Raw genomic sequence first — 12,748 nt, forward strand, 5'->3', positions numbered from 1 at the left:
GGGGGCATTCTATGTGATGCAGTGAGGATATTTGATGTTGTTAATACTTACACAAGAAATCTCCTAGAAACTCCAAGAAATGGTTCTTACTGTCCCAAAACAAACACCAATAATAAATTCTTGCATCAACAACAAAATTAAGCCTCTAATAAAGAGGTCTAAAAATTGTGTAGAATTACTGAAAATAACTGAACAGTGCTGTGGGATGTTCTGCATGCTGTAAATATATGTTGTTATGATTGATTGATAAATAAAATGCTGATTGGCCAGTAGCCAGGCAGGAAGGATAGTGTAGGCGGGACAAGGAGAGAGGAAAATGCCGGGAGGTGGAAGGCTGAGGAGAGGAGACACTGCCAGCCATCACAAGGAGAAGCATGATGTAAGATACCGGTAAGCCACAAACCACGCGGCAAGAGATAGACGAATAGAAATGGGTTAATTTAAGATATAAGAGCAGATAGCAAGAAGCCTGCCACGGCCATACAGTTTATAAGTAATATAAGTCTCTGTGTATTTACTTGGGGGAAGAGATTGGGAGAGATTTGTATTGACTGCCGGCAGGCTGGGACACAGGGAAACCTCAGCTACAGTATAGTGTCCCCGAGTTTGCCTCACTTTAGCGTTTTTTAAAAGTTATTACAAAATTAAACTACTATTTGTGACCCATCCAAGTAAAAATGTTCATAAGTGTGATTGTGTGTACACTTTTAGTATCCTCCTTTGCATAATTCTTCCCTCCTTTCTGATCCTAAGTTCTGTCCCTCTCTTCTCTTTTTTCTTTCCTTAAGTTCTTTCCTCCCCTCTCTTCCTCTTTCTACTCCTCCTTTCTTTCATTGTTTCTGTCTTGCTCCGTTTATGCTGCTTTTGAAAAATTAGTTATTAAATATCCTTTCCTTAACTGGGCCTAAATGAAGTGTTGGCATGTAAGAATGAACTCTAAAACCTTAGATTGAAAAAGTAACTTCATTTTAGTACTAAGTCAGTATTTAATGATTCAAGACTGTCAAAATGATCCTGGTGTCCAACCATATGCATATGCAGATAATGTGGATGTTTTATTATGACATAAATAAATTTAATTTTTTTTTCATATATATATCAGGGACAATTAACAAACAGATTTTGATAGATTACAGTATATAGGGGTCAATTTAATGTTACCTTATTCCTGGGCCTTTGTTAAGAGTATAATTATGTTTTGTTTTGGCATTTTACTATCTTGTTAACTTTTTGCTTGATAATTTCTGATTTTCATCTTAGTGTGCTTTTTTTTCTTTTGAGAGAGAACATAAAGTTGGGTGGGTAGGGATTTGGGGAGGATTTTGATTTGGAGGAGGAAAAAACATAATCAAAATATAGTATATGAAAAGCACTTTTAAATAAAAATTCCAATATGATTATTAAAAGTAAAACGTTCTAACTAATATGAAGTTCCGTATATGAAAAACATTAAAAGAATGTGTGCTATGATTTGATAACAAAATTATAAAAGCACAAAATACTTTAGATGGTAGTAGCACAGACTGGAGTGTAAACCAATGGAAGAGAAGACCCAAATGTGAATTCACGTTGTAAAGCTATTTCATATTTCACAAAGATGCCAATGCCCATATTAGAGAAAAGACAGGATCTTCAACAAATTATACTGCGACAACTGCATGTGAACATGTAGAAGAAAGCTATATCTATCATGTTGCCCCAAAATCAACTCCAAATCGATCAAATACCTCAATGTGAAACCTGAAATGCTGAAATGGCTAGAAAGAAATACAGGCAGTACCCTACATGAATATAGATGTAGAGAGGATCTTCTGAATGGGACACCTTTTACCCAGAAATTAAGGTCAACAACTGAAAAAAATGGGACCTCAAAAAGTTAAAAAGCTTTTGAATAGCAAAGAAAATTCTCAGTTGAGTGAAGAGGAAGCCCTTAGAGGGAGAGAATCTTTGCCAGGTATATATTTGATAGAAGGTTGATATCTAGAATATAAAAGAATTCAAAGAAACAAATAACAAAATTAAAATTAACTAAAACTTAGGAGCTGAAGAGATGGCCCAGCAGTTAAAAGCACTGGCCACTCTTCCAGAGGACCTGGTTTCAATTGCCAGCATCCATATAAAAGTTGACAACTGTCTGTAACTCCAGTTGCGGGGTACCTGGCATCCTCATACAAACATGAATGCAGACAAAACACTAATGCACATTAAGTCAAAAAATTAAAAGAAGTACAATTAGTAAAATACATAAATTAACTATGTGGGTGCTCAACGTCAACTGATAAGTCTACAACACACCCCCTATACCTGAGGCTGAGAGAACATCACACACAGGGGCAGAAAGACTGTAAGTGCCAGAGGACCAGGATGTCTGAGGTGACTGTGGGAAACTGCACCTAAGAAATCTCAAAAATCGGTGATCTAAGCAAGACAAGCACACTGGCAATTCCAGCTCACATTCCAGTGAGGATGGCAAAAGTTCACAAGACCCCATCCATAGCTGAAGAGTTACAGGGAATTAAGGCTGGTGATAAAGGGAGAATCAGTTTTCTCAAGGGAAGATACTCTGATAGGTTATGCAATCACGAGCAGTGAGCCCTAAAAACATATACATAGGAATAACACTAAAGAAGTTCAGCAGGCTGTATTTACACACACACACACACACACACACACACACACACTCATACACATTTTAATCATTTTTCTCCTCTTCACTTAGGTTTCTTTTGCTGAACTTTTGGGAATCAATCATTCCATGGACTCAGCACAGTTCCTTATGAGATTTCAAGAAGTCCCAGCCACTTCTGATGAAAATGTCACTGTGACTGAAACAACTTTCAACAGTGTTCCTGTCCGCATCTACATGCCCAAAAGGAAGTCAGAGACACTCAGGAGGGGCCTGTTTTTTATTCATGGCGGTGGTTGGTGTTTGGGGAGTGCTGGTATGTCCTCTTTGTTGAGCATTCCTGTTTGCCTCATAAAATGTGATATTTGCTTCACATTAAAAACTCATGTATGTTAGTGATAATGACATAAGTCAGTGATATATAAGAAGTAATAATGCTTCGATTGTTTGGAATGTGTTCTTCTCTGAAAGGGGAGATTGATTACTACCAAGAACTGTAGAAAATCTCAGGTAAGAAGAGAAAGGGCTTCTTGAAGACAGGGCTTTATTATTGCAGGATGCTGTGAGAAGAAAAGCAGGGTGAGCTAGTGGCAAGTAGAGATGGTGACTGTGCTCTTTTATAATGAGGGAAAAAAGAACAAAGATGTTAGGTGTGAAAAGCACAGAGCTGAACGTGCTATTTTTATTTGATATTATATATATTTCCCTTGTTACATATAGATTGTATAATACAATATTTTACCACATAAAATTATATTTATTATAATTTTGCTTTACTGAATGCAAATATATAAAATATAAATAATATAGCCAATATATCTTATATATTTTATAATGTATATATTTTATAATAACACAAGGAGGCTATGAAAATTTTATAAGTTGATTTTTAGATAGTGGCATATGAGGTATTCTGGAATTTGAGTTGTGACTAAGGGATTAAGTACATTTGGCCTTGAGACAATGGGAGGTAATTGTGGTTCTCCTTCTTCCTTGGGGATCATCAGCCACTGGTCCATGAGGTTGGAGGCAGCAGAAGTGGGGAGCAGGGTTCAGACAGCTGTGGATTTGATGAGATAGCCCTCAATTTTGAGAGCAGGTCTTTGCAGAGTTTTTTGAGGGTGTTGACATTAGCTTCAACAACATCTGATTCATTTATGTAGAAGCAACATTCTTGCCCCGATACCAAACAAGTCGCCCCATGTTCAGCATGTTATGAGATCCAGTGCTCTTCTCTTTGGAGCACAACCCCAGTAAGAGAATGCATCTGTTGCTAGAGGGATTCAAGGCTGTCAGTCATGGATGTCATCGCCTGATTGTATCTGTCTCAGATGTTGTGTCTGGAGGATGGCAGTTGTTGCAGCCCCGGCAGATCGAAGGGAGATGACAAGTCCTATTCCCACCAGTAAAGGAAGGACTAGCTCTCATCTTTGGTTTGTAGCAGTAGTGTTCCTTCTTCCTCCTCGTAAGGATAGACCTGGGGAGCAATCACAGTGGGGGTGCAAAACACTGGCAGAGGTGTGTCTATGCAGGCTATCTTTCCCTTACTCCAAAGAAGAAGGAGAAGAGCGGCACATGTCGGCTTGGAAAGAGTGATGGCAGTGAGACATTGGTAATGAGTAGGCTTGTCCAGACTGGATATGCAAACTGGACAGCTAGTCAAATAGGAGACTATCAGATGGGCAAGAACCAGTGGAATCTTTGTTGGTCCTGGGGTAAAGGAGAGTGGTATTGACCAGTACAGCTGGTCTATTGCTAGATGCATAAAAGAAACAGTTAGAGGCATTAGGGTGGGTAGTGAAAGGGGGAAAGTCAGCAGCATATTGAGCATACTGTGGCCAGTGTGGACTGAGCAATGCTTCTTATATTTTTGGTTGTGAGCCTAGCCTTTAACGGCTGAGCCATCTCTCCAGCCTGAGCAATGCTTCTTAGTTGTGTCTCCTGTTTAAGAATATTTTATGGGCTAGCGTGGATGAGGGGGTCCACAGCAGCTGGTAAGAAATATGAATATCAGCAGAGGGATGTGCAGCAGAACCCATGGGATATAGTTTTCCCATGACTCCTGTTTTCCATCTTCCATTCCAGGGGTGATAAAGGTGAGATGGTTATTTAGGTTTTGAAACAGAAATGGCATCCTTGGTTGGGGCAGTCCAAGGACCCAACCTCCTGGATTTTTGCCCTCATAGATTTCCTGAAGGGAAAAAAACGCCAGTAGTGGGTATTGGGTTGATAATTAGGGGGTTGAGCATAGGCAGCACTGGCCTGTAATCTAGCAGAGACCAGAGATTGTTTTTAAAAGAGCAGAGAGGGATGCTTGGGAGAAGAACATATGGCTTTGACAGTGGCCATCAGATTTTTGTTGTTTTTCAAGAGGTGCCATTTTTCCCATATCTACTGTCCCTGATTGGTCAGTGAGGAGTAGGCAATCTTTCTGGTCATCAGGTGATGTCAGACATTTCTGGATAGGACCCAAATAGGCCTCAGTTGGTCCTTTTTGTGGAACAAACACAAACAAAAATCTTCTTCCCGTTGTGAGGAAGGGATTAGGTCCCTTCCACATTCCATCTGTGGCATAACTCCATCATACCAAGATGGGAAGGTTTTTGGAGTTTTTGTAGATATTAATATAATTAGGGTAGCCAGGGCCATTTTCAACTGCATGTTAGGGGTGTAGATGTTCATATTTTTTTGTTGTTAAGTTGAGCATTTCGGAGTTTGATGTGTTTTTTTCTATGATCCCATAGCCTTGGGGATTGTAAGGAATCCCCGTGTGGTGGGCAATCTCCCATTGTAAGCAAAGGCCTTGAATTGGGAACTGGTAACGGTAGGACCATTGTTAGATTTTTTTTTTTAAATTTAGGACAGGGTATGTGAGCCATGCCTGTAACCGGTAGGGACTGAGGGACACTGGGAGAACATGGCAGCCAAGTCCAGCTTTGATATGTTCAATAGGCACCTCAGCCTTTTGTCCCAGGTTTGAGACATATATAATGTGTGTGTGTGTGTGTGTGTGTGTGTGTGTGTGTGTGTGTTAAAGATAAAAAGTAAAGCTAAAAATTAGCTTAAATTTTTAAATACTGACCAAGATGGAATTTAGTCAGGACCACCATCTGCTATATGGCCCTAAGAGATGTGTCGTTGGGACTTATATGGACAAGACCATATGCTACCGTACTTTTTTATGCTTTGTTGTTGCTTTTTTAAGAACTACAAATTTCAGAATCCCAGGAAGTTACCTGGTCCTTGGGCAGGTGTTATCTTTCTAAAAACTATAATTCCCAGAATCCCAGGAAGTTACTTGAACTCTTGACAGGTGCTATTTTTTAAGAAGTACAAGTCCCGGAATTCCAGGAAGTTACCCCGTCTTTGGGCAGGTGGGGCTTATAGGTTACTTCAGGTCTAATATCCCCTCTGTGGAGCTCTATCTTGGGTCAAATATTTGACTCTATGATGGGAACTGGTTTACATTAGGATCTAATAACCATCAGGTTAATGACACCAAGACAGGAACTATCATTTAGTTATTACATTAATGATGTAAAAGCCAATAGTAATTAACAAAATAGAATGGCCAAAGGCCTATGATTGACAATATCTCTTTGTTCTGCATAAAGCAGACCAGGTGTTCTATCATATTATAGAACCATTTTAATTAGTGAATCTACCTGTTGATAAACCTGAGCTTATAACCATTTTTTTTTTTTTTTTGTATATCAATCGACATCATAAGTAGTCATTTTGTCCTCTATGTCAGGGAGTTTTCTTTTGACTTAGCGTTATTTAGCAACTGATACCAGGGCAGGGATGATGTAGTCTCTTCTGCAGCTCCTTCCAGCTAAGCTGGGAAATGGGTCGTCAAGGCCCAGGAAGGCTAAACAAAGACTGGGCAATGGGGTGTTTGTCAGAAGCATCAGATTATCTGCTCCCAGTGGAGGGACAAGGAGCATTCTTATTGGCTGGACTGGTTCATACCAGCTTTCAGCAAGTCCAGAGCTCAGCATTTTGAAGTTTGCAGGTGTAGATGGTGACTGTCAACCAAGTGGAAACCAGTTGAGTTATAGACTGGACAGAAATGTCTTCAGTTTGATAGGAAGCACCCTTATGTCTGTATTTAGAGGACAATCAAAGGAAACATAAAATCTTGAGCTTGTGACTAATTTTAGAGCTAGAGTAATAGCTTGTCAGAAATCTACTGGTTAATGGTAAAACTCTGAAATTTTGGAACGTTAGTGTAACAATAGCATAGAAGGGAAAAGAATTCTGAAACATTTTTATATGCCTTTAGCCACCTTTATATCTTTACAAATTGTATCCCCCCATTTATCTTAAAACACCTTTTAGATCCTCACAACCCAGGTCTTAATGTTCTCAGACCTCTGTAACTTGCATGTACACACATTAATGCATCTTCTTAGACCCTAAAACATTTTTATAGATCCTCACAACTTAAAGTTTAATCTTTACACCTTTTTTTCTATCTAATCATTTACCAGGAGACATAGGTAATTGATTGCTAAGGGAAGGTATAGTAAATTCTTTTAAATAAAAGAATAGGAAAAATTTACATTGAAGCCTGTTTTGTGAATTAATCTCATGTCTCTGAGTCTGGTAACAATGTAAACCATGTCTAGACCTAGTAGTAGCTCTAGGAAATTGAGGCCTGTGGCCTGAATTTTACACACAAAGATAACAGAAGGAAGCTGAAGCGCTGGGAAAAGAAATGGGAGCTTGTTGTTAAATCCACTTATTTATCAAGATTGTATTATAATAAAACCTTTTATGAACTTAAGATGTTTTACAGCCTTAAAAATAGTAAATATTTTTAAAAGCTGTTTTTTTAAAGTATATCTAGCATTTTTGGAATTTAAATGTAAAATTTTAAATTTCTTTCTTAAAAAGGTTTAAGATCTTTCAAAAATAAGGTATCCTTTTTTACTTCAAGAGGAAAAAAATAGGGCTCAACCATAATCCACATAAGGTAAAAACAAGCTCTAAGGGTGTAGATTATTTAATATTTGAGATTTATTTATAAACTTTATTTTTAGGACAGGAATTGTTATACAAAAAAATCTATGCTAATATAAAATATGTTGGAGATCTATTACAGTCTCCTTTGTAGGCCTCTTCCATGTGGTCACTTTTAAATTATATGGTGGTAAGGCCACATGGCATTCATCTTCTCCAACCCTAGCAAAAATGGTGACCAGTCACGTGGTTCTTTAGAGATGGCAGCAAGCCACGTGTTACTTATATGCTTGAATGGGATAACGGCACATGGTCTCTTTTAAGATTACCTATGTATAGAATTTTAACTATCAACCATGTATTACTAATTTTAAGTTAACCCTTTTTACAGGTTTAACAGAATTTTAGCCAAATCCAATAAAATGAATCTTGAAGTATAGAATGTTTACATAAATCAAGTCTAATTTTTTTGGTTGTTCTGCTTTGCTCTCTGTGCCAGGAGATTCAACCAGACACAGGGCATAGAGGAAATTTCTAAACGTGCTGGAATCTAGAGATGGAGAGAGCCAGACCCCAACTCTAGAGACAGCTTTTGAATAAAACAGAACACCAAAAAACATCTTCAATGTTTTCTGCACCAAAAGGATACCTAAATACTTGTTAACCTGAATCTGTGACCAGAGAGCTCAGAGGTATATTCTGCGGTCTGGTCATAAGGGTGGTAACTGCAGAGACAAGGGAGACGGTAGAGACAAAGACATCAACCCATTTCTGTTTCCAAGTCCGGGAATAGTCATGTGTACTTTCAACACCTAAAATCTGCTAAATGTGAGGGAAAAACATGGATCTTGAAGAGAATGACAGTGATTTAGACCAGGCAGTGTGAAGCTAGGAGAGCAAGCCCCTTGACTGTGTCTATGCAAAAATGGCTCAGGATGTGTTTTCTACGATGATGATGATGAAGTGCTGCAAACAGTAGAAGCATTTGCAGACCGTCTTCTCTGTGAGGAGCAATGTGCGTTGTTGTGCCTCTGCTGACAAGCTTCTCCAGAAGGTGACTTGCAGATCTCTCACTCCGTTTTTTCAATTTCAGCTTTTGCTAACTACGACCTTCTGGCAAGACAGACAGCTGATAGACTTGACGCTGTTTTCGTGTCAACCAAGTAAGACTATGGTTTGCTTCTTCAGTGTTCAGTCATGTGCTTTGTGTGGAAAGAAGCCAACATTCTTGGCCATTTGGATTGGTTTGTTTTGGTAATTCCTGGAATATTTCAACTGAAATTAAGAGTGTGAGCAAAGAGAAAGTGAACTTGAGTTGGGGAGAATGGAATCAGAGATAACAAAACAAAAAAGCTGAACAAAACACTTAAATCAACCAGGATCCAAAATAGAAAGTTCAGAAATGATTAGAACACATTAACAGTCGTGCAATACACACATTAATGATCCGCATGGAAATGATACCTTAGCTTCTTCCAGCAGAGTGAGTACTTAGAGAATCACAGGCAAATAAGGCTTGAAATTTTACCTTGAGTCTTTCTACATGTCATATATTAATAATTCAGTTTAATCTATCCATATATGAACTGAGAATCATATATTTTCTACACAATATGAACTTTCTAAGGATTACATGGTAAACTGTACTTAAGTTTACTGTATGTCATGGCATAATCATCAGTGAAAACAATTAGTCCTCAAGCAGCACATGGAAACAGGCAAATAGCATACTAAGCCAATAACTGATAAGCAATTAATTCAATAGGAATGAAAAGAAAAGTGAAGTAATTAATAAAACATAGTGATCACATACAAATTTGATACTAGGTAAAGTTCAAACATGAAATTAATAAGATTTTTTGTCATTGATTAATTTCCAATAAAGTATAATAATAGTAAAAAGAAGATGCTGGGAAATGTATTATCTGCTATATTTTTCATTCTTTTATTTTTGCCTTGAGGTGAATTCAATTGGTTTACTCAAGTTTTTAACTAGTATAATTATGGAATCAGACAAGGTTTTGGGATGGAATATGTATGTGGGTATATAGCTAGCAATAATATTTGTTTATTAAAGTAAAATTAGACTTTTATTTTGGAGAGATACCATATAAATGTTAACTTCATTCATTTGAAATAATTCTTCTTCACACAGCTATGGCTTAGCCCCCAAATATCACTTTCCTCATCAGTTTGAAGATGTGTACAGTGCCTTGCGATGGTTCTTACAAGAAAACATTCTTGAAAGATATGGCGTAGACCCTAGAAGAGTTGGTGTATCTGGGGACAGTGCTGGTGGGAACTTAGCCGCAGCTGTGACCCAACAGGTTTGTTTGGGATCTTAAAACACCCTATACGTAATTATATTTGCCTCAACATTTGAAAGATCAGTGAAAACATGCTATTTTAGTACCATGTTAAAATATTAGAGAAACACCTGGACTGATGTCAGAAAACATTTTGTCTATATAGTTTTTCTAAGATTGTTCTATGTCAACATTTTCTTTTATGTATACACTATGACAGAACACATTTTCTAGACTGTTGCTTGAATATCATTATTATAATCAGTTATGTAATATCCTTTATTGTTATATTAGGGGCTGTACTAGTAAAGTTGATTCATGAAACTGTTATCCTAACTGAGAACATGGTAACTGCAGATAGACAATTGGAGGATGCCAAAACTGATATAATATTTCTTGGTATCAGAATAATAAAATTTTCCAAAGGAAAAAGTTATTCCAGAGAACTATGAAAGTAATTAGTAGGTTTATGGCAACATTTTGCTTGGCAAAGGATTGATAATTTTCAGATCTGAATTGTTCACAAAATTTCAGGGTATTTAGCTACTATGAGTACATTTCATTTGTGACATACTGCTTCATTTAAGGTAACTTTTTTATTCCCAGAGAAAAGAAGCTACACATTCTGTGGTTTGTTCTAATATCCTGTGAAACAAATGTACAGTAAATCCCAGAGTTTGAATTCTACACTAAATGTGCCTCACATCTCTGGAAGGTAGCATGGTAAACATGAGATACACCTCAAGAGTCAAGAACTTTTGGAACTAAATCAGTGTCTGACTATGGGCTTGCCCATTTCTCCTAATTTCTTTAAGCACACATTTGTTTTCCCTGTTACATTATTAACCCTTCTTTTATATGTTACAGCTTCTGTAGTTTTTAAACAATTCTGATCCATAATTATTTAATATCTGTATAAAATATCATATAATATGCTATGGACCATCACAGACTAAAAAGAAGCAGAGCATTCCTAGACCAAAACATTTTCAAGACAAAAAAAAGCTCCATTCAGTAAACCTTAACATTTGTTGTCTTGTCTTCCATAATATATGCACTACTTAAAGGAACACTTTTGTCTGAGATGAGTGTTGGTACCCTCTCAGGGTTACAGCTATGAGGCTAAATTGAAGAACCTCCCCTCATTCATTCTCCTGGATAAGAGGACATGCATAAACTACCCCCTCTATAATATACTGAAATGATCAGTTCTCAGTGTCAGAGCAAAACAATATTCATAACAGTTAAAGTTCTGCTTCTCATCATCTTTCTTGATTTTGGCTGAAGTTAATATGTTTAATAATACATGACTTACCAAAATCATCAAAGCCCTTTCAGGAGAAATATGACATATTATTTCCACTGGTTTTTTTTGAAATTCAGTCTTGTGTATTCTGTAAAATACATCTACATGATGACAATAATTGTATTAGAGAGTAGATACTGACAATATAGAAAATTGGAAAATTCTGTGAGATATTTTTATTGTATCTGATTATCTGAATTTATCTAATTTCTACAGAGGAAAATAGAACTACTAATTAAAATATTTATTCAAATGTAATTTTAATTCCTTTTCAGCTCATACAGGATCCAGATGTCAAGACCAAACTCAAGGTCCAGGCCTTAGTATATCCTGCCCTTCAGGCTCTTGATATGAAGTTACCTTCATACCAAGAAGGTTCATATTTTCCATTTTTACCCACCTCATTGATGGTTAGGTTTTGGAGTGAATACTTTACTACTGATCGAACTCTGGAGAAAGCCATGCTTCTCAACCAACATGTACCTATGGAATTCAGCCATCTATTCCAATTTGTGAACTGGAGTTCCTTGCTCCCTGAGAGATATAAGACAGGTCACTTTTATGAGAGCCCCACTCCTGGTAGTTCTGAGCTTGCTAAAAAATACCCAGGGTTTCTAGATGTGAAGGCATGCCCTCTCTTGGCCAATGACAACACATTGAGTCATTTACCTCTGACCTATATCATCACTTGTCAGTATGATGTTCTAAGAGACGATGGACTCATGTATGTCATGCGGCTTCAGAATGCTGGAGTTCATGTGACTCATCACCACTTTGAGGATGGATTCCATGGAGCATTCACCTTTCATCATTTTAAAATTGCAGACAAGATGCAAAATCAGTACTTGAGTTGGCTTATGAAAAATCTATAGCAAATCCTACACAATGATCTGTTAAAGATATATAAGAAATAAACTAGTAAAAACAAAATCACGGTTTTGACATTTCGTATACTGTTTAAAACTTCTGTTGTTCCTAAGGAGCTGATAGCTTTTGTCTTTTGTTCTTGTTATTTATTATTAACAGACACTTTTCTATGTTCTAACTCCTCCTTTATTTACCTACAGACACACACCCACCTCCAAACCAGCATTTTATGTGGGTGCTGACAAATTCATGTCCCCATGCTTGTGAAGCAAGTACTGTATCAGCTGAGCCATGTCTCCAGGCCAGAATTCCATCACAATTCTACAGTACACTTTTACTATGCATTATTATTACACATATAAGAAAACTGGGCTTAAAGAAGTGAAATAATAGCATCTAGATACCAATTGCAAGACTGATACTCAAGTACATGGTATGTCAACACCAGTGGCCTTACATTTGGGAAACTAAACTTCATTTTATACTTCATCATTGCCATTAAAAGTGATCATAATTTCCCTTTTCTCTTGATGTATACTTTAAACTATGTTTCAAAAGAAAACACAAGTATAGCATAATTTATATAGTTTCTGAAGTATCATGCTACCCAATGCTTACTTTAAATTATTTTAATGTTGATAACATTCTATCAATTCATTAATACTGAGAAGAACCTCA

General features: G+C 37.1%; 1 protein-coding gene across 1 annotated transcript; it reads left to right on the forward strand.

Moving 5' to 3' along the window:
* The first annotated feature begins 318 nt into the window (after positions 1–318).
* Aadac (arylacetamide deacetylase) lies at positions 319–12,075 on the forward strand. The gene is made up of 5 exons (XM_059266519.1): positions 319–390; positions 2,720–2,942; positions 8,685–8,754; positions 9,747–9,918; positions 11,479–12,075. The coding sequence occupies exons 2-5, from the start codon at positions 2,756–2,758 to the stop codon at positions 12,073–12,075; spliced, it is 1,026 nt and encodes a 341-aa protein (XP_059122502.1). The 5' UTR covers positions 319–390; positions 2,720–2,755.
* Positions 12,076–12,748: the final 673 nt, after the last annotated feature.

This window comes from Peromyscus eremicus, chromosome 6 (genome assembly GCF_949786415.1).
Source record: "Peromyscus eremicus chromosome 6, PerEre_H2_v1, whole genome shotgun sequence".
Taxonomy (NCBI): domain Eukaryota; kingdom Metazoa; phylum Chordata; class Mammalia; order Rodentia; family Cricetidae; genus Peromyscus; species Peromyscus eremicus.

Coding starts and splice junctions, on each gene's coding strand:
- Aadac (XM_059266519.1), top strand. CDS start 2,756: ATGGACTCAGCACAGTTCCTTATGAGATTTCAAGAAGTCCCAGCCACT. Junction 2,943..8,684: donor TTGGTGTTTGGGGAGTGCTG/GTATGTCCTCTT, acceptor TTTCAATTTCAG/CTTTTGCTAACTACGACCTT. Junction 8,755..9,746: donor GCTGTTTTCGTGTCAACCAA/GTAAGACTATGG, acceptor TTCTTCACACAG/CTATGGCTTAGCCCCCAAAT.